At 46.4% G+C, this 19,481-nt stretch overlaps 1 protein-coding gene across 1 annotated transcript in view; it reads left to right on the top strand.

Annotated features, from left to right (window-relative positions):
- The window catches only part of LOC126526361 (guanylate cyclase 32E-like), a 180,494-nt gene that overhangs the window by 137,438 nt on the left and 23,575 nt on the right, over nucleotides 1-19,481 (top strand). The window contains exons 16-20 of the mRNA XM_050174257.3: nucleotides 2,905-3,054; nucleotides 4,006-4,180; nucleotides 4,664-4,804; nucleotides 10,331-10,454; nucleotides 11,299-11,542. Of these exons, the coding sequence (XP_050030214.2) occupies nucleotides 2,905-3,054; nucleotides 4,006-4,180; nucleotides 4,664-4,804; nucleotides 10,331-10,454; nucleotides 11,299-11,542 (834 nt within the window). The remainder of the gene's footprint in view (nucleotides 1-2,904; nucleotides 3,055-4,005; nucleotides 4,181-4,663; nucleotides 4,805-10,330; nucleotides 10,455-11,298; nucleotides 11,543-19,481) is intronic.

The following is a 19,481-nucleotide window of genomic DNA, read 5'->3' as shown; positions in this document are numbered from 1 at the left end:
TAAGCGCGCTATATTTCTATCGCTGATTTGCCACGCAGTAACTTCATCACAAAGTTCGCGCATTTTCAATTCGGACTCATTCCATGGTTCACCTTCCGCGCCAGCCATGCCATTGACATACACAATGAGGTTGCACCTGCTACAATTTTCTAGGTCTTTATGGCACGCGTTAAGATTTGACACCTGCTTACGCATAGTTTCAGCACGTGAGTACGTCAGCTGTACCTCGGGTTTCATTGAGTTCAAAGATGTTACCTCTTTTTCCATCGCCAATTGCGTCGTGTTGAAAGAGTCAAGTTTTTGCTACAGCTACGTCTCCCTGGTGTGTATGGTCGCAACCTGTCTGAACAGAGGCTGATGGTTTTGTTCTTAGGTCGAAATAATATCTACGTTCTTCATTAGTTTTTCAATCTGATCGTCTGTCAGTGGCCCCAGATTTAGCTGGATATTGCTTCCAAGAAGCATTAGAAGGCGTGAAGCAGGAGTTACTGTGCAAAACAACGAAGACCAAACAAATTCACCAAACAAAACAGTAAAGCTCAAGGGGGAACGGTGCCGACAGCGCAATATGTCTCTTTGCCTTAGGAAAAGTGTGGTATGAAACACCAATCGGCATAAAAACGAGACGTAAGCGCCGGCTGCTGGCGTCGTCGCCAGATCCCATTGTGCGACAGTAGGCCAGGTGCTTTTACACTTGAGAATGAGCTGCTGCGCACTCTGTGGACGAAGGTGTGCGTTGTCAGACGTGGTATGTGAGATAAGTCCAGTGCAGGTCGCGCACATGCAGGTTAACTGGTGCACTTAAATAACTTCCTGCAAAAGCAACTTGAGAAATCGGTCATCTCTTGTGACTTTAAGGCAGCACTTACGAGTCTGCATCGTGCCCTACACCCAGAACTAATGGGCAGCTGGTATGTGAGATAACAAAGGACCAGCATCAAACTGTCAATAAACGGCATGAAATTATATTTCATTGGTCGCCTGAACATACTACCCTTGCTAGTAGTGACGTCGTCGACGAGACCACCCGCTCCACCCATGTAGGAATCCGTCCAGTTCCGATCCCCTTATCCAGAACCAGCGCTGCGAGAAACTTTCATTTCCTGGCTAAAGCTATGACGCCTAAGCGTAGGTCTTCTCTAAACCTCCCGTAATGACATTCTCATACACTTGATCCATCCTGAAAGGTATAAATTCCATAAAGGTCCCGCGCCCGGGGGCGACGTTTTTGTGCCGCCTCAGACTCTGAGTGGCATTTACAAAGGCCTACTTGTTCCGCATCGGAATGAAGAATATCCCCATATGCGACTGTTATGCGACAACAAAAGCTATTGCCAAATTTCTTGTCACCGGCACGACGTCGATCGTGGACCTCTCCGCAGAGCATTAAACCGGCTGGATTCTAGACTATTTTTGGATATTAAGATACTTGAATCATGGCCGTACCGTGCTAAATCACAGCACGAAAAAGCCACAATTGCGTTATTACAGTATATCAAGTTGAAAGGTCATGGCAATAATTTATAAACTAAGTGCGCACCTTTAAATGTGCACAGAACTGGTGCCCTTTCTCCTCCCCTCTCTCTCTTTCTGTTTTCGCTTTTATATAGTGTTCCTTCAGTGGAGGGTAACAAACCGGACATGCGCCTTATTAACCTCCTTGCCTTTCCTCTCGTCCATTACTCTCTCTCTCTATCTATCGATCTATCTATCTATCTATCTATCTATCTATCTATCTATCTATCTATCTATCTATCTATCTATCTATCTATCTATCTATCTATCTATCTATCTCTCCCTCTCTCTCTCTCTCTCTGCCACAGACGAATTTATAAATTCTGTATGGCCTGAAAAAAATACATTTTACGTCATGATATACATTCCTATAAATAAAAGTGTATAACCATTGCATTTTACCGGTGCCAACATATGGGGCGGAAACTTGGAGGCTAAGAAAGATGCTCGAGAACAAGCTAAGCACCACGCAAGTAGCGATGGTACGAAACATGTTATACGTGACGTTAAGACCGAGCTAAAGAGCAGTGTGCATCAGAGAGCAAACGGTGAAAGCCAGTATTCTAGCTAACATTAAGAGAAACAATGTGGAGCTGGGCAGGCCATGTAGGGCATAGGGCAGATGTAGGGTGCATTCCAAGGGTATGGAAACGCAGTTGAGGATGGCAGAAAAATTAGGTTTGTTCGTGAAATTCAAAAATTCACAGGCGCAAGTTTGAAATCAGCTAGCTGAAGACCGGGGTAATTGGAGATCGCTAGGAGAGGCTTTCTTCCTGCAGTGGATAAAAAAGTGGGCTTATTTTAATGATATAAAGCTTCAATGCGCAAAACAGAGGTGCGCATACTCGGAATACTTTGTCGGTCACCATGCATTGCTTGCAGAGGCCGGCGCTGCACAAATATATCCGGCGACGTATGTCTACCAATATATCAGACTTAATGCTGACCAAACTAATGACACAACAATTGCACAAAACAGATTAACTTACCTCCTCGTGAAGAGATTCCCGCTGTGACTAAACGTTGAGTGATGGACTGACTTATCCTCATGGGCATCTCAATGTTCTTCTCTATGGCCGTAATTACTGCAGGACGGTACAGCTCCTTGACCACTTGGAAGTTCAAATTAAAAAAAAAGAATATCCTTAGAAATCGATGCCTGCGGTGGAAGACAAATATTCATATTACTACAAGCCTCAAAAACGTCGTCAGGGAGGTTATACACGTACACTACGTGTATTCTTTCTTTTTTAACGTTGACATTTGGCATGAGTAAAATCTGTCCTGTCCGATCAGGCTAAGGTTTCTGCACGTTACGCCAGGATTTCTTGCATGCCAGAGAGGCTTGTTGAGAGAACAGCATGAGCGAGTGACCGTGGTTCTGCGCAGGCCTCCTGTGGCGAGCTCCTGAGCTCCTGCGCTCGCCCAGTCCACCGGCGCGCGGAACGCAGAAGGGCGACGTCTATTCGTTCGGCATCGTGCTCTACGAGATCATCGGTCGCCAGGGACCATGGGGAAACAAGGCCCCATCGACAAACGGTAACAGTACCATTAACTTCAGATCTAGTGAAGCATCGGCCGAGGCCTTCTTCGGTGCGCATTTTATTAGTACCATTTTTGACACTGCTCTTTAAACAGCGCGCAATATAAAAATTGACGAAAAGCAAAGTGACACAGATGTGATGTCCTCTCGCCTGCTGACACCTCCCTGTCCCCTATGTTTATTTTAAACGGTGTCCTTTGATACATTTCTTTCGGCTTAATGGGCGCTGTAATGCTAATTGCAGGGTTAGGAAGTAGGCTAGCTGTTACATAATATGGCTGGGTGTTCACCTTCCAATACGTGCTACATCGCTTCAGTCTCCCATGCATGGTTCTAGCAAACTTCGCTCAGAGCTCAATTTCGTTATATCATGCGAGGAACGTTGTGAAGTATTATATTTCGGCGAACGACTGCTTTCACTTCAAGATTGCAAGTAAGAGTGTCAACCAATAAAGAAGTGGCAATGTGAAGAGTAGTACGCTCGATTTTTCGTGGCAAGCTGCGAAAACTGCCTTGAAGCGGTAGCAGCCAACGCAACATCATCGTTCTCACTTTTACTTGCAGTTTTAGCCACAGCACGTTGCATTCATTGCACACTGCATTCAGTTTGTCACTTATTTCGCTGGAAGAGATAGCATATCAATGTATATACTGTGAAATTTCGAGAATGGACGTGTTATTCAGTTTGTGCGCGACTGGCCAACGTAGCGATGGCTACGGCTATGACAGAGCTGTAGAAACTGCCCCACACGGCAGCTTTTGCTATGCGTCAAACAATTCCGTTTTTGCTGCGAATAAGGGCAGAAGTTCCTCTCTTGCAGTTCTTGCGTCAGGGGGGGGGGGGTGTCAGTCGGCAGTCTTCCTGCAATTACTGAGGTTATCGCAGTTCCACCGGTTCTTGCTCTTGTCTGGCACGCACTCACTCTCTCCTGATTTCGGTGGCACAGAAGTGATCGAGAAGGTGCGGCGACGAGGCAGCGCCCCGTTCCGTCCCCCCGTGGACTGCCTGTCCTGCGCAGACTACGTGCTGCGATGCATGCAAGACTGCTGGGACGAGAACCCCGACAGCAGGCCTGACTTTCGATTCATCAACGTCAAACTGCGTCAGATGCAAGCCGGCCTGTGAGTGTCTGGGGCACGTGCCGTGCGACCTTTTTGATGTAGCAAATAAAGTAAGCTCTTTAGTGACCCGCCGCGGTGGCGTAGTGGCTTCGGCGTCGTGCCGATAAGCCCGAGGGCGCGGGATCGAATCCCAGCCGCAGCGACCGCATTTCGGCGGGGGCGAAATGCAAAAGCGCCCGTGTACCGTGCAATGTGTGCGCGTTGAAAAACCCCAGAGGGTCGAAACTAATTCGTAGTCTTCAACTGCGGCATGCTTCATAATGATATCGTGATTGTTGCACGGGAAACCCCAAAATTGAAGCAAGGAAAGATTTCACCTCTCCATCCACAAAGCTACTATTTTCATCATTTGCGCAATATGCTCTGCTAATAAGCTTTTTTTTTTTGTTTTCTTCATGACACGATGTTCGAACGATGCCTAATGCGTGCAGACGAACATATCTAAAGCGCTGTCGCCCCTGCCGTGCATTTACGAATGTGCAGGAAGCCCAACATCTTTGACAACATGATAGCCATGATGGAGAAATACGCGAGCAACCTGGAGAGTCTCGTCCAAGAGCGCACCATGCAGCTGCTCGAAGAAAAGAAGAAGACCGAACGACTCCTCCACCGCATGCTACCAAGGTATGTTTATTGCGCCACTGACGACGTCGTAAAACTGCGGGAACTGGCGAAGACGGGGTCGTGTACGGAAGTTTCACGCATGACGCTTCGTCTTTCGGTTGCATTCGTCTTGGTCTTACGCAACGGGAATTGAGCAAATGATCGTGGAGAATATTCTAGGGGAGATTATTAAGTCGTGCAATTTCTAGAGATAACAAATTACGGTAGACTAGAGGAGCAAAATGAACATCAAAAGAAGCAGAACGCATTTAGCGATCGCAGATGATTAAGTGCTTAGGTTGTAGGGAACATAAAGCATAATGTGAATTCAGTCGACCCAAGACATGGCAAATTGGAAGCCGCAGCGGGTGGTCTTCGTCGTACCGTTACATAAAAAGGCGCCTATCAATGATGCCGGATTATGACGTATTAAAATTATTTTCTTCGTTTGTAGAAAAGCAATACGCTGTATGCGTTTCCCGTTGCCCGTGTCAAGAATGCAAAAAGAACGGTTGTAGTGCAGCTTTCGAACCCAAAAGCCCCGGATTCGATTATAGTTGGGCCCACGTAATTGTTGTACACCCCTCAATCTTCCTGGAATCCAGCAGGCACAGAGTTTCACTGGCGCGTTCGTATGCTGCATATTCGAAATGAAAATCTGGGTATAACGTGCGAAATATAATTTCAGTACCTTTTTACCAGAAGAACATAATCTGCAAACAACATCTGACGAAACAGGCATGTTTTTTGTTTCGTTTTTCTGGGAGTGTAGTGCTTTGTTTTAAAAAAAGTGTATTTCGTATGTCACCTTCAATCGCCAAAACGACGTTATTGTTGACAGCGATACTTGCGGTTATTACAGTGATCCTTCTAAAATAGGATGAAATTGGTTTGAAGGATAAAATAAATTCTGGTGCCGCACTTGCTTGTACACTTACTAACCGATACTTGTTGCGCAAAATTTGCGTTTGCCACCAATGTACTCCGCCCAATATAACGTTTCAGAAGAAAAGGAAACGAAGAACCCATATACTTTGCTAGCTCCATAAATAGCAGTGACCAGAACTAAACTATGATGTTGGCTAATTCGGCTCATAGCTGTGTCTGTGGCTCAAGACACACGTGTAAAAAGCGCCAGAAAGAGCGTCAGAGCTGTCAGATGTGCAAATCCGGAGGCATGACAGTTCCACGTTGATAATATTGATATTATTATACTAATATTGTCACGTAGTAGGGACGGCGAAGAACGCAGCAAAACTGTGATTATAGAAACTAGCGTTTATTGGGCGAACTTGTGCCCTCAAAAGCAGGCTACACTCAAAGAACAACGATCGCGGCAAACACAATCGGCGATCGGCGAAATGTGATCTGCGGGTCAAGCTCGTCGGCTTTTAAGGGCCGTTTATAGTCCGACGTAACGCGCGCGCGCGCGCACGCTACGTCACGTCGGCGAAAACGACCGGACAAGAACGGCACCGAGAGCGGCGCTGCTGCGCCGGCGTTGAGAGCGCCGCATGCGAAGCAAAATTCTATTAGCGGGTGGTACCCATCTCCTATCTCTCGTTCGCGCCGCCTTGATTGCCTCCTGCACTGCGCGTGTTTGGGCACGTTTCGCGCCGCGCGCGGTGTGTGCCTACGCGTGTGCGTGTTGGAGATTTCCTTCGAAGGGCGGCGTACAGTCTATTTCACAATTAGGGGAAAACTCGGAGCGCATTGCATCGCGATGCGGCGAGCGCTTAAGTCAGGCGGCGGCAGCAGCTCGCGCAGGTGCTCGAGGGGCGGGATGTTGAACGGCGTCGTCTGCTACGGCGGCGCGCGCTGGCCGCATTGTCGGGAAACGTTCTACTGTCAGTTGCAGGGCGCCGATCTCATCGTTACGGCGTGAAATGAGCCGGTATTCTTTAATATGCGTTGTGCGACGCCAACTGATACGCCTCGAAGGTAAGTTCATCGCTGCAGGGCAGTCATAGACGACTTATTGATTCCATACATTCTTGACGGCCCGTTTCTGGAAGGCGACTATATATTCTAACGTGATAGGTCGCCGATCCACACTGCTCGTGTTGTGCAACAACTGCTAGAAGAGCGCGCAGTTACTCTCTTGGAGTGGCCGCCTCAATCCCCGGGCGCCATCATTTAAAACGTCTGGGGCTCGTTGAAAGTATCGCTGGCGCACCAGCGGCACCACCCCCTCTATCAATCGCCCGAGGATAGGCTTCGATCCACCATCGTCAGCGACTGAGACGCGCTGCGAATGAACTCATACCTGATCAAGTCATTCTGCACTTCACTGCCTTCCAGGATGAGCGCTGTCATCGCTGCCGCTGGGGACATGACGAGATACTAACTGAAGTTCCGAGCGTGACGTGTCCATTTCCCCGCCGGCGGGCAGAGTCTGTCTGGTGTAGCGAATGATTGTCGAGAAAAATTATTTCCAGCTCATTGTCTGAACCTAAAACATTCATTTAATCGTATTCGTTTGTTTCATCGTGTTCGACTCCCATAGTTATCATTGTTGAGTGCTTTGTTTTCCTTTCGAGTCAAACAAAGACTGAACACGTTGCGCGCACATCTTGGTGCGTCTTGTCGCTGCTTATTACGGTAGCACACACAGTGAAGAAATATACGTGCACTGCCCGTGACAGTAGCACGCTTCCCGACAATGCGGCCAGCGCGCGCCGCCGTAGCAGACGACGCAGATCACGACTCCGCCCCTCGAGCGTCTGCGCCTGCTCGAGCTGCTGCCACCGCACGACTCCATTGCTTGCCGCATCGCGATGCAATACGTTCCGAGTTTTCCCCTAAGTATGAAACAGACTGTACACGCTTCTATTTGCCTTTAAGAAGTTCGGTACGCTTGACGATTATTTTTATGGCTGCAATGCGGCGAAAGGGCAGCGTCTGCTTAACCATGTAAGTGACGCTGAGCAGGTGATTGGAAACGACATCGTATGTACCGCCAGAAAAATCGTCAGCACATACGATGCGGCACATACATACGGCACATACGAGCTAAAGTCATTTTTGCAGTTTCTCACAATATGTTTACTACAAATCCGTGTTGTCTCTGATGGCGACAACGGACTTCCATCGACACTGTGCGGAAATAAACAAAATATATCGCTGCATAGCACAAGTACGACATGCGCACACAACTTTAACTAGTGCGTCCCCTACAATATGGAATAGAATCAGCAATGTAGACAGCTTGGCCATTTTTTAACAGTGCTCAAGAGACCGAAGTTGAAAGTATTAGTAATCATTTCTGCTTCAGCAATGCCGGCACGACCAAGACGCGGGCGTGTATCGTCCAGTAACTCGATCGGTCGGTGCAGTGGTGAAGCAGGAATGAACTCCGGTCATGTTCAATGCATCGTGCACATATTCAATTTCTCGGCACGCGTGAACTTTGGCCACTACTAGTGCATACAACAGAAGTGGTTTCCATTCCTGGTCAGCGCACACATAAACGAAACACGAGAAAGAAGACAGGACAAGCGCTCGTCGAACAACTTAAAGTTTTTATATGAATGATAGGATTATGTACCGAGTAATTATTAAATTCATGTGGGTTACATATAAAAACCGTCGTACACTCAGGAGTGATCAATGAACGAGCTCGCTTCGTTTGTCAGTTGTTTACTTCGCTCGGCGCACCGCAGTAATCCATGCGTCGTCTGCTTTTTTCGTACCATTTTCTTGTGAATCGGCAGAATTTCACTGGTGGCATCAACCCTTTTGTGTTTACATTGCTGTCGTGACAGTTAACAACACAGTAATAATTTCCGGTCATCCGAAGAGGCACCGTCGCAAACAAGAGACGTTTCGCGCGCAGCGCGAACTGAACGCGGGCGCGACCGCTTAAGTGAAGCGGCGGCGGAAACCTACACCCGTTGGAGATGAAATCGTTCCGCCAGGGGAGAAACGAGCGCTGGCGTCTAGGATGAAACTTGGCGTGCGGTCGTCCTATGGCGCACCGGCGCGGCCAACGTAACCGGCGGCTTCCGACGCGCCCCGACGGGCCCGGCTCCGATATGGCTCCTGAGCCATTCGCGCGTCGGAGTCGGTGGAACTCTCGCACCACAATGCATTGCGCGCGAAGGAAAAGGCGCCAACACAACTCCGCAGACGGCTTTTGCGGACGGCGCGCGACTTGCCGAACGTTCTGCGCATGCTCCGAAGATAGTAGCCGACGGCGCGCGCATTGAAGTATAGAGGGCATGGCATCTCGGCTGGCGCAGCGCAACCGACGCAGCGTGACTGACCGCGAACGACGCTTGCCCGCGCGCCGATAACGTCGGACTATAAACGTGCCTTTAAACATCAGTCGTCGAACGTTCCCGACTAATCGCTGGGACCCGCGTGCCTTCCACAAAGTTCTACACGATTTGCGTCGCCCATACATGCAATCAGATTACGCAAGGTTCGGCGACAACAGACAGCGGATAGAAGCATCGATAACATTCCAGAAACTTCCGATACATGCAGGAGCGTCCCGCGCTGTGCGATAACATTTATTAGGCGGCGAAACGTGGTCGCCCGATAAAGATAGGCAAGTACACGTGTCAATACATTATTATTATTATTATTATTATTATTATTATTATTATTATTATTATTATTATTATTATTATTATTATTCAGCGCATCACACTACTGCACAAGATATATCACGAAAGTGAAACTCGCTGTTATGTTAGTGAAATAGAAGGAACGCCTTACACGTATGGCGCCATTTCTTTGGCGATCTATGCTTCCATAGGCTCTCCTAACATCATATCGTGACTGCCTCGAATGCGAGTTCATTCAATAAAATGCTCTCTCGGTCCTTTCTTTCTTCTACTTAGGTTTTGCGCGACAAACAATGACGGCAGTAACACCAATCGTAGTGGGTTAGAAAAAGGGAAGTTAAATAATAATTTGCTGGAGTTTTCGAGACTCGGTCTTCTTCTAACAAAAGATCGAGTGACTCTAGATTTCGGATTAGGCGACCTGCATTCTCGGTATGTGTCCGTATAACCTGCCACTTCGTGTCTTGGAAATCATGAAATTAGAGAACTCTATGCACTTATTTTGATGTCGACCTGATGTCACACTTTCTGTTTGCTGCTTTGCCTAATGTTGTGTCCCCAATATATAGGGCTTATGTTCTGTGAAACACTTTTCATTTGGACCACTTGTTCTTCTTTCTCCCATTGCTCTGATCATTTCATTTCCTTTACTGCAGCAAGTGAACTGTGTCGCCAGACCTTCCATGCCTAAGTAATCTTCCCAGGAATTCAGCTATGGGTCGTTACGCGGGATGAGCCTTCTCGTGTCTATGCTCAGCGTTAGTCCAGTGATCCATATTTTATCGAAGCAACACGCGTTCTTCAGAGCTCTGATGAAATATGCGTGAATCGAAGATGCTACACAGCTTTTCATCACCGCGCAGAGGTGGGGATCCGTCTCAGGGGCTCCTGGCGTTACTCAGCGCGGATAGTGCTGCGCATTACCAAAACCTGACTGATCGGCGCGTGCGGCTCTCCGCTTTCTCCTCTTCCTCAGGTCGGTGGCCGAGCAGCTGAAGCGAGGCGAGCGAGTGGAGGCCGAGAGCTTTGACAGCGTCACCATCTACTTCAGCGACATAGTAGGATTCACAGCACTCTCGGCAGTGTCGTCGCCTCTACAGGCAAGTGTCAACCGAAGGCCACTACTGGATAATGGCACTCAACGTGCCTCGTTGACTTCTCACGGCATCGAAATGTCTCTGTGAGATTATTTTGCCAGCGTAACAGTTTAGCAGCTGCTACAAGAGCGTTCGAGTGGGGTGCGGCGGATTGTTTTGCGCTGCTCCCCGTAATGTAGTTCTGAGGTCTAGGGGCTTCCCATTCGGTGCTGCCAAAGGGACTCGGCAAAATAAAACTACATATCGTTTCAATCAACAAAAGACGTGTCAGCAGTTTGGTCGCAAATAATGTAATCACGGACACACACACACGGTCAGCAATAAATGACACCCTGAAACATCGATACCGTTGGATGGAATTGTCTGGCCGGGTGCACATCCAAATCGTGCCCTGCAGTGCAATTCAAGTACTGACTTGAGAAGTAGTGATCTCAAAAACGATCACTGTGATTCATTGTTGTTTTGACTCAAGACGTGCGCTCACGTATATTTGAGCCCCATTAGAAGACTCTGAGTACATATAAACTACGTGCTCGCAGTTGCCTTGCAGGCCTCTACATTATAATGCTGCTCAGCCATTTGCTGTTCACGATAACAATACGCGTCCAGTTCAGAGCCACATGAACGGCATAAGTTCAATCATATGCAACGCGTTCTAAATCGCCATTGAGTGTAACGAACATCGTAAAGAATTGTTTTACGGCATTGCGCGAGCCCTTTCTTTCTGTTTATTGTTCACGTGAGATGTCTGCCGACTCGGGCGTGCATGTTATTTCGCTTTGTCGTTTCGAATTCCCCGCCCCGTTCCTGACGCGCTCTGTCCACGCTTCCCCGTCGATGTTCCCAGGTGGTGGAGCTGCTCAACGACGTGTACACGTGCTTCGATTCCATAATCGGCGCCTACGACGTGTACAAAGTGGAGACCATCGGCGACGCGTACATGGTGGTCAGCGGGCTGCCGCTCCGCAACGGGCTGCGCCATGCCGGACAGATCGCCTCGATGGCTCTCCACCTGCTCGCCGCAATCCGGTGCTTCGAGATTCGGCATCGTCGTGGCGAACGGCTCCAGCTGCGCGTCGGCATTCATTCGGGTCAGACTGGGTTCTGAATCACTTATCTGTAGCTTCGCCACCATCATGAAAGCGCATGGAGATTTGTGCCAGGATCTTCCCGCAGTTGCGTAAAGGGGAACTACATTTCTTTCTTCTGGAAGAACGTCCCAAGCGTCTTTCCGAGGCTACTTGCATTTTTGCGGGTTCGGGTGGCACCGCTGGGTTGCTGGAAAAGTCACAAACTTAGAACATTCAAATGAACGTTGTGTCTTGAAGATGGCGGCAGATAAGGTGCAGTTTAGAGGCCATACTATGGCCATATGAAGCATTGCATCAGCTTGTAGACAATTGTTTCCGAATTCTGGTCGTTAAGACATTGATATTTTCGTTTCAGAAAGCTGCTGTGCATCCTCATTGCCCGTAATCTGAATAGTTTGTCTCCAGAAGAGATCATAAAATCCGTAATGAAACTTGGGCGAATTGTTGCGTCTGCATATGAATAGCTCTGTCATGAAAGACAGAAAAATGACAGAAACGAAGACTTCACTAGCGCTGATTGGCAACAAAAGCTTTAATGGACAACTGGTTTAATATAGCGGTTGTTCCACGTAACTTGAGCCAAACTTTAAAAATATGCAAATGCGAAGTATCTGGACAGAGACAAGGTAATGTGGTTGGCCGTCGCTTGAAGATATTCAGAAAACTTTTTATAGCGATATAAATTATATGCACACTCCAGGCGCATTTCTGCCGTATGAAGTCCACGGCCGATAAAATCGTTGCCGCGCAGCGTGTGCTGCATGTGCTGCATGTGCGAGTGAAAGCATGCGAGGGTGAGCCGGCGTTCGCGGCTCAATCTTGCGCACGCAACGGCGGAATGCGGGGAGGAAGCGCGCCGCCTTCTGTAGCACGCAAAGCTTCGGGGGAGGGTGGGGAGGGGAGCGCTTTCTACTCCGGGCGGCCCGGGTGGCCCCGCGCGCCCGGTCTGGCCACGGTGTCCAGAAAGCCACCTGCGACGGGTACAAAGTCTGCGCTGCGCTGTGTTCTTAAGGCGTAGTTCGCGTTGATGCGAGCGGCTGTACGGAGGTCTATTCGCTCGCTGCTGCTGCCTCACTGCAGCGTTTTGACAGCGAGTTTGTGCGGTCATCCAGCGACACGTGTTCATGTTTGCTTGTGCGCACGTGACAGCATGCTCGTTAATTTAGTTATACTCGCGAACAACTTTCTGTGGCTATGAAGGGAAAGCTACGGAGGCAAAGTGCGCACAAGTGAGAGCGCTTCTGAAAAGTGTCCCACGTTTTATTCTGCGTTAGTTAGGCTGGGGAAGACAAAACAAACACCTTACTAGCAACAGGTAAATAAGACAGAACACACCACTGAGTGCAAAGGTTTACTTATTTTGCGGCTTTTCCCTTCCGCGTTTGGGAAGACACCGTCGCGCGTGGAAGCTGCGTCAATTTAGCGTCTATTTCGAGCAAGCAAAAGCACTCTCAAACGCCGCCGGAGTATACTTGGCGCGGTAACGCATGCGCAGTAGACACGCGCCCGTAGGCTTCTCTTCATAGCCACAGAAAGTTTTCCGCGAGTATAGAATGCCTGTGTTTACAAGTTTACACGGCCGATAAATCTACTATCCTTACTTCGTGTAGCCGTCCAGTAATTTGCGATCGCTATCGATGCTTCGCCTGTCGGGCGAAACAGCTACTTTATTTTACGTTCCGCCTAATTATAAAATTAGTCTTAAATAAATATTCAACTTAAGAAATATAATAAAAGTGTGAATGAGGAAATTGTAGAGTGACATGAAAAGCCACCCACCATGGTTGCTAAGTCGCCATGGTGTTGGGCTGCTAAGCACGAGGTCGCGGGATCGAATCTCGGCCACAGCGGCCGCATGTCGATGGGGTCGAAATGCGAAAACACATGTCTATTTAGATTTAGGTGGACGTTAAAGAACCGCAGGGGGTCCAGATTTCCGGAGTCCACTACTATGGCATGCCTCATAATCCGATCGTGGTTTTTGCCCATCAAACCCCATGATTAATTAAAATGAAAAACCAATGCCTAGATCCTGAGTTCGAATCAGAGGCCAGGACGAATTTTTCATCAACTGCGAAGCGTTCTTTCTGAGAAACCCATGTGCGTTTGCTTTCTATTTTCGTACTACATTTGGGTGGAAGACAATTTTTCCCTTTCACAAACCCCTAGCTGTTGAACGTCTTTGACGGCTTCATTATTGCTTCGCTGAAAATGAATGTTACACTGTAAAGGGATTTTTGTTGGCTTGCCACACGTTACAAACCTTTGTTTTTCTGCAATTTACTAGCACAGCTTCAGCGATATTTCCCGTGAATTATATTCGCAGTCCGTTCTTCGTGACTATTTGACGCATACGCTCGGCCATTGAGAGGAAGTTTTAACTAGCGAGCGGCTGTCAACAGACAACTTAACACAGAAATAATTTTCCACAGGATCTAATGCGCCAAACTTGCTGATGTTTCATGCACTTAGAAACAAGATAAAGAATAGTGACTGCGGGAAACGCATCTTTATGCGTTTTATACGCGTCATCTTAGTCAGAAAACATGTTGGAAAATTAAAATTTGAAAATAGATCAGTGTCCTTCCACTCTGTGAAGAATGACCAGCGAAGCTGTGAATGCGGGCCCCTTAATGGCGAACTGCACCTCCGCCGCGGATCGGCCCGGCATTGCACTATCTTCGAGATCGGCTCACGTATGAAAAACTGTTGGTCTCTGTCCACGGAGACAAGATCCGCCAGACGCTAGCCATAAACAGCTTCGCTGTAAAAAAAGAAAAGAGAGCACAAGTATCATGCAGTGAACTCTGTAATTCGTACTAAAAGAAATATAAGTAAACAGATGCCAATTAAGGCATCTAAAACGGACAAAACTAAATGGACACAAAGGAAGAAAATGTTGTACCTGTATGAATAACTTAACCTGCAACGATGCCCAAAATACCGAGCTCACGGCGAAAAGAGGCTTGGTAAGCCACAAGAAAGAGCAAGAAATGAAAGCACACTGGCAATGCTGCCTTGAAGTTTCCGCATCACCTTGTCGTGCCGTTATGCATGTTTCACGGCGTCTCCTATAGGATCTAGTTAATTGTTTATCAGTACAAATCAACTACATTGTATCGTAAAGGACCCAAATATTAAATAGTATGTGGTTTTACGTGTCAAAACCACGATCTTAATATGAGGCACGCCATAGTTGGGGGACTCCGGCAAATTTCGACCACAAGGGGTTCTTTAACGTGCCCCTAAATCTAAATACACGAGCGTTCTCGTCTCCATTGAAATGGGGCTGCCATGGCCGGGATTCGCTCACCCGACCTCGTGGTAAGCAGCCGCTAAGCAGCCACGGCGGCTGATCCAAATACGGAAAACAGAAAGTTTCGAAAACATGAAACATGTACTGAGCCACCACCGCCTAAAATACGAAAAACTACGTTGACTTTTGTGACGTTACAGTTACGATCCGGCGCTGCAGTTTCGGCGTGAAATTCAAGAAAAAAGATTGGGAGGACGCTTAAGCTTTGCCTTTAAGAGTGGAATGCGTTAGCGTTCAAAGATCCCTGAGTGCTTCTTACGTTTCCCGGCAACTGCAGCTTGCGTAACCGCCACGTTTTCCTGGAAAGGCTGGCGGCCAATGCTATGCACGAAGGCGAGCTTTGTGGTTCTTTTTTCGATGGTGTTGCAAGGAACCGTGCGGGCCGCGCCGTTCCTACGTTTAGACAGACCCAAAACGGCAGCTCGAATATCGCGTTAAAGGAGTTTTGTGTATGAGTTTCCGCATAACAGAATCAAGTTTTCTCGTACATTCAAATTAAAATCCGACCTATCACGACTGTAGGCTGCGTGAAAGTCGTACATGGCGAATTTTCTGACGGAAATTATTTCAGAAATTTAATTAGTTCAACAACGCCTCAGCGCCACGTGGAGGGCCTGCGTGGTTGAGGATGCGTAGTTCGGGATAATTTTCTGAGCCGCCGACGCCGGACGCCAACGCCGACACCAGATTTTCTGCGACGCGAGGCCCTTAACGATGTCGCGTTAAAAGGCGACAGCGTTAAAAATGAAATAACATTTTTTCAAATATTTCTGCTTTTCACAGCAGGTAGAGCTTAACTCACTCTCGTAAATGCAGCAAATTTTAATCAATATGGACGAACGGCTGCATCGTGACAACCTTTCTGCGCTTGATAAGCATTTGAATATGGAAAAAGGAGTTGCCTCCACCCCGCTGAAGCTTCCTCTTAAGCGGCGTTGACCGGGTGATAAGAGGCAGAAATCTCAGCCTAAGTTCTGAGTAAAACAAAATGTTTATTTATTTATTTATTTATTTATTTATTTATTTATTTATTTATTACAAATACTTTCAGAGCCCGAGGGCATTACAGAAAGGAGTGGGTAATACATATACAAGTGTGCAATAATACAATTTATGAAAATACAAGTTAACAAAATAAGTAATCTTCAATGGCATTTCCGAATTTAGTGTCGATAATGGCAGCGATGGATGAAGGAAGGTGGTTCCATTCTGCACTGGTTTTTGGAATGAAAGAGTAATTATATAAGTTGGTTCGGCAAAATGGCACACCCACCTTGAACTTGTGGTCGACACGCGATGAGATGTGCGTCGGTTGAAGAAAAAGACAGCTTTTTAACACTTCATTTTGATGATAGATTTTGTGAAAGAGGCAGAGACGAAGAAATTTACGACGTAAAGACAGATCAGGCAGGTTTAGTGTGTTCTTCATAGTGGATACAGAAGCGTAGCGGGAATAATTGGATAGAATAAACCGGGCTGCGCGATTCTGAACAGATTCCAGGGAAGCGATTAGTATGGATTGACTGGGGTCCCAGATGCTGGATGCATATTCTAGTTTTGGACGGACTAAAGTTTTATAAAGAATTAATTTTAAGGAACACGGCGCTTTGGAAAAGTTTCGGCGCAAGTAGCCAAGAGTGCGGTTAGCATTGCGGGTTACGTAATCAACGTGCATTTTCCAGGATAGGTCGTTAGTAATATTAATGCCAAGGTATTTGTAGGAGTTAACGGCATTCAAGGGGGCTCCTTTAAGGAATTAACTGTGGTTTGCACTGTGAGGGCGCCGGGTTATTCTCATGGCTTTACATTTATTAACGTTTAATTGCATAAGCCATTTGTCACAGCATAGAGACAATTGATCGAGATCTTTTTGCATATTTAGTGAATCAGATAAATTTGTTATTTTGTTGTAAATTACGCAGTCATCTGCAAAAAGCTTAATTGATGAAAAAACAATACTGTCAGGAAGATCATTTATGTATACAAGAAACAACAAAGGGCCCAGTACAGACCCCTGTGGTACGCCGGACGTAACAGGAGAAAGAAGAAGAAGAATTATTAGCAGTTACATATTGAGTACGGTTTGAAAGAAAGTCTTTAATCCAGTTAAATACGCTAGTGTCGATATTAAGTTTACTAAGCTTGAAAAGGAGTAAGTCATGAGGTACCGAGTCAAATGCCTTTGGGAAATCGAGAAAAATGCAGTCTATATCGAAACCGAGGTCAGTAGCTATAAACAGATCATTAGTAAACGTTAGTAGTTGGGTCTCACACGAAAGCATTTTCCTAAATCCAGGTTGGGAATTATTAAAAAAAGAATTGTTCTCCAAAAATTCAATTAGCTGTGAATGTATGATGTGTTCTATCATTTTGCATGGTATGCTAGTCAGTGAGATCGGACGATAGTTATCTGCTGAATGAGCATTACCCGATTTGAAGATAGGGACCACCTTCCCCACCTTCCAGTCGCTGGGTAATGTGCAACACCGTAACGATTGTTCAAAAAGTTTTGAGAGTATGATTGCTGAGTACACTGTGGTTATTTTTAGCATCTTTGAGTTGAGTAGGTCAGCACCAGTGGAAGAGGATATCTTAAGATTGTCAATGAGCTTGGTAACGCCAACCCAATCTATAACAATGGGGTCCATAGGGGGAAAGTTTTGTTCAGGTAAACTGGGTAATAATGCAGGAGAAGCTGTATTGAAGACGGAAACAAATGCGTTGTTTAAGACTGTGCAAGACTGGCTAAGAGGAAGGATAGTGTCATCGCTATCAGATAACTGTATGAGTCGTGTTGTTTAACCACTGACAATGCTCCAAAATTTGCGAGGGTTTGTTCGAAGTACCGATGGCAGGGTGTTGTTAAGAAAATAATTTTTTACGCACTGAATCGCACCAGTATATTCTTTATGAACTCGCTGATGTGCTGCCCAATGATCAGTATTATTAGTTCGCTTTGCGCGACGGAACATTCTTTTCTTTCTATTTGATAGGCGCTTTAACGAAGCGTTGAACCATGGTGACCGGGAATTGTAGATGATTTTCTTTTTCGGAATATATCGTTCAACAAGATGCACAATCTTTTCTTTATACATGGTCCAGTTTTCTTCTATGGAATGTTTGTCGAAGTTGCTGACATAACCTTCTGTAAATAATTCTAACTCGGCTATTATTGAACTTGTATCAGCTCTGTTATAGTCCCGTATTATTTTATATTTTTTCTCATTTCTTTGTCGTGTTTTTAAGGTAAAGTGAATCAATGAATGGTCACTTAATCCTGGGAGGTAAGTTAAGTCAGAAACTAACTCTGGAATTGTAGTAAATAGTAGGTCAAGAATACTGGAAGAGGTTGCGGTTGTACGAGTCGGCTCATGAACGAGTTGAGTAAGGTTAAAGTCAGCACAAAGATTAAGGAATTGCATACATTCCGATGAGACATTTTTTACGGTAGAGGAATCATTGTTCCATAGCATTGTGGGAAAGTTGAAGTCGCCTAAAATAAACGAAGGTGAATTGGGAAACCTAATTACAAGGCTATTAAGGACATCATAAAGATCGTTACAAAAAGAAGATGAGGCAGCTGGAGGGCGGTACAATGCACAGAAAATAAATTCACGATTTGCAATAGATACACTTACACAAACAAGTTCCAAAGACGATACGACTGCAACAGCTGAGGATGCGAACATGTCACTAACAGCAATAAGTACACCGCCCCCAGATCGGACGTCACGGTCCCAGCGGTATATATTGTAATTCTTTTCACATTGGAATATTTCGGAGTCCTTTATCTTAGCAGAGAGCCAGGTCTCAGTTATAACAATTATATCAGCAGTGCATGAATCTATGGCTGATGATAACGCGACACGTTTGTTAAGAATGCTCCGCGTATTTGTAAAGAGCAGCGATACTTCGTTTCCGTCTTTCTTAACGTTTCTCAGCTATGATGAACTTGAAGTTGCGCCCCCATTGCCCCGCGCATGCGTCTTAGCAACAGGTTCTATTTCGCGCACTGAGTCAGTGACTGCGCAGTAAGCATACGTCTTATTATTGATGACCAGTTTGTTATAGCGCAGTGAACCTGACTGACCCTTCGACTTACTAAATTCAATTAACTTCTTACGCGATTGACGGGTTGATCTACAAAAATCTTCACTGACAGTTATGCCGGAAATTTTAATTTTACTTCTTTGGGAGAAGATCGTGTCCTTGAGCTTCGCTGAAGAGAATTTGGCAATAATAGGGCGAGGTTTGCCGTCATTAAAACTGCCTAGTCTGTGTGCTCCAGAAATATCGCCATCGGATAATTGCAAGTTAAGCTGTCTTGAGAGCAAATCACGCACAGTGCTTTCTGATTGAGCCCATGTTTCAGCTGAATTGTCAGGGATGCCATAAAACAAAAGGTTGTCACGTTTGGAACGGTCTTCCAAGTCGTCCAGACGGGATTGTATTAAAACGTTCTGTCTCTGGGCAACCTCCGATACAATGCTCGAGATTTCAGTTTCCGATCTACTGCATTCAATATTTTCAACAATTGCCTCAAGAGCAGTCAGCCTATTCGTCACGTCGCAAACTTTGTGTGCCAGCGCTTCTTGGTTATCTTTCAGTTCATGGAAGGCATCC

The sequence above is a fragment of the Dermacentor andersoni genome, chromosome 8 (assembly GCF_023375885.2).
Source record: "Dermacentor andersoni chromosome 8, qqDerAnde1_hic_scaffold, whole genome shotgun sequence".
Taxonomy (NCBI): Eukaryota; Metazoa; Arthropoda; class Arachnida; order Ixodida; family Ixodidae; genus Dermacentor; species Dermacentor andersoni.
The sequence above is the reverse complement of the archived record's forward strand: the minus strand, read 5'-3'. Positions and strand labels throughout refer to the sequence as shown.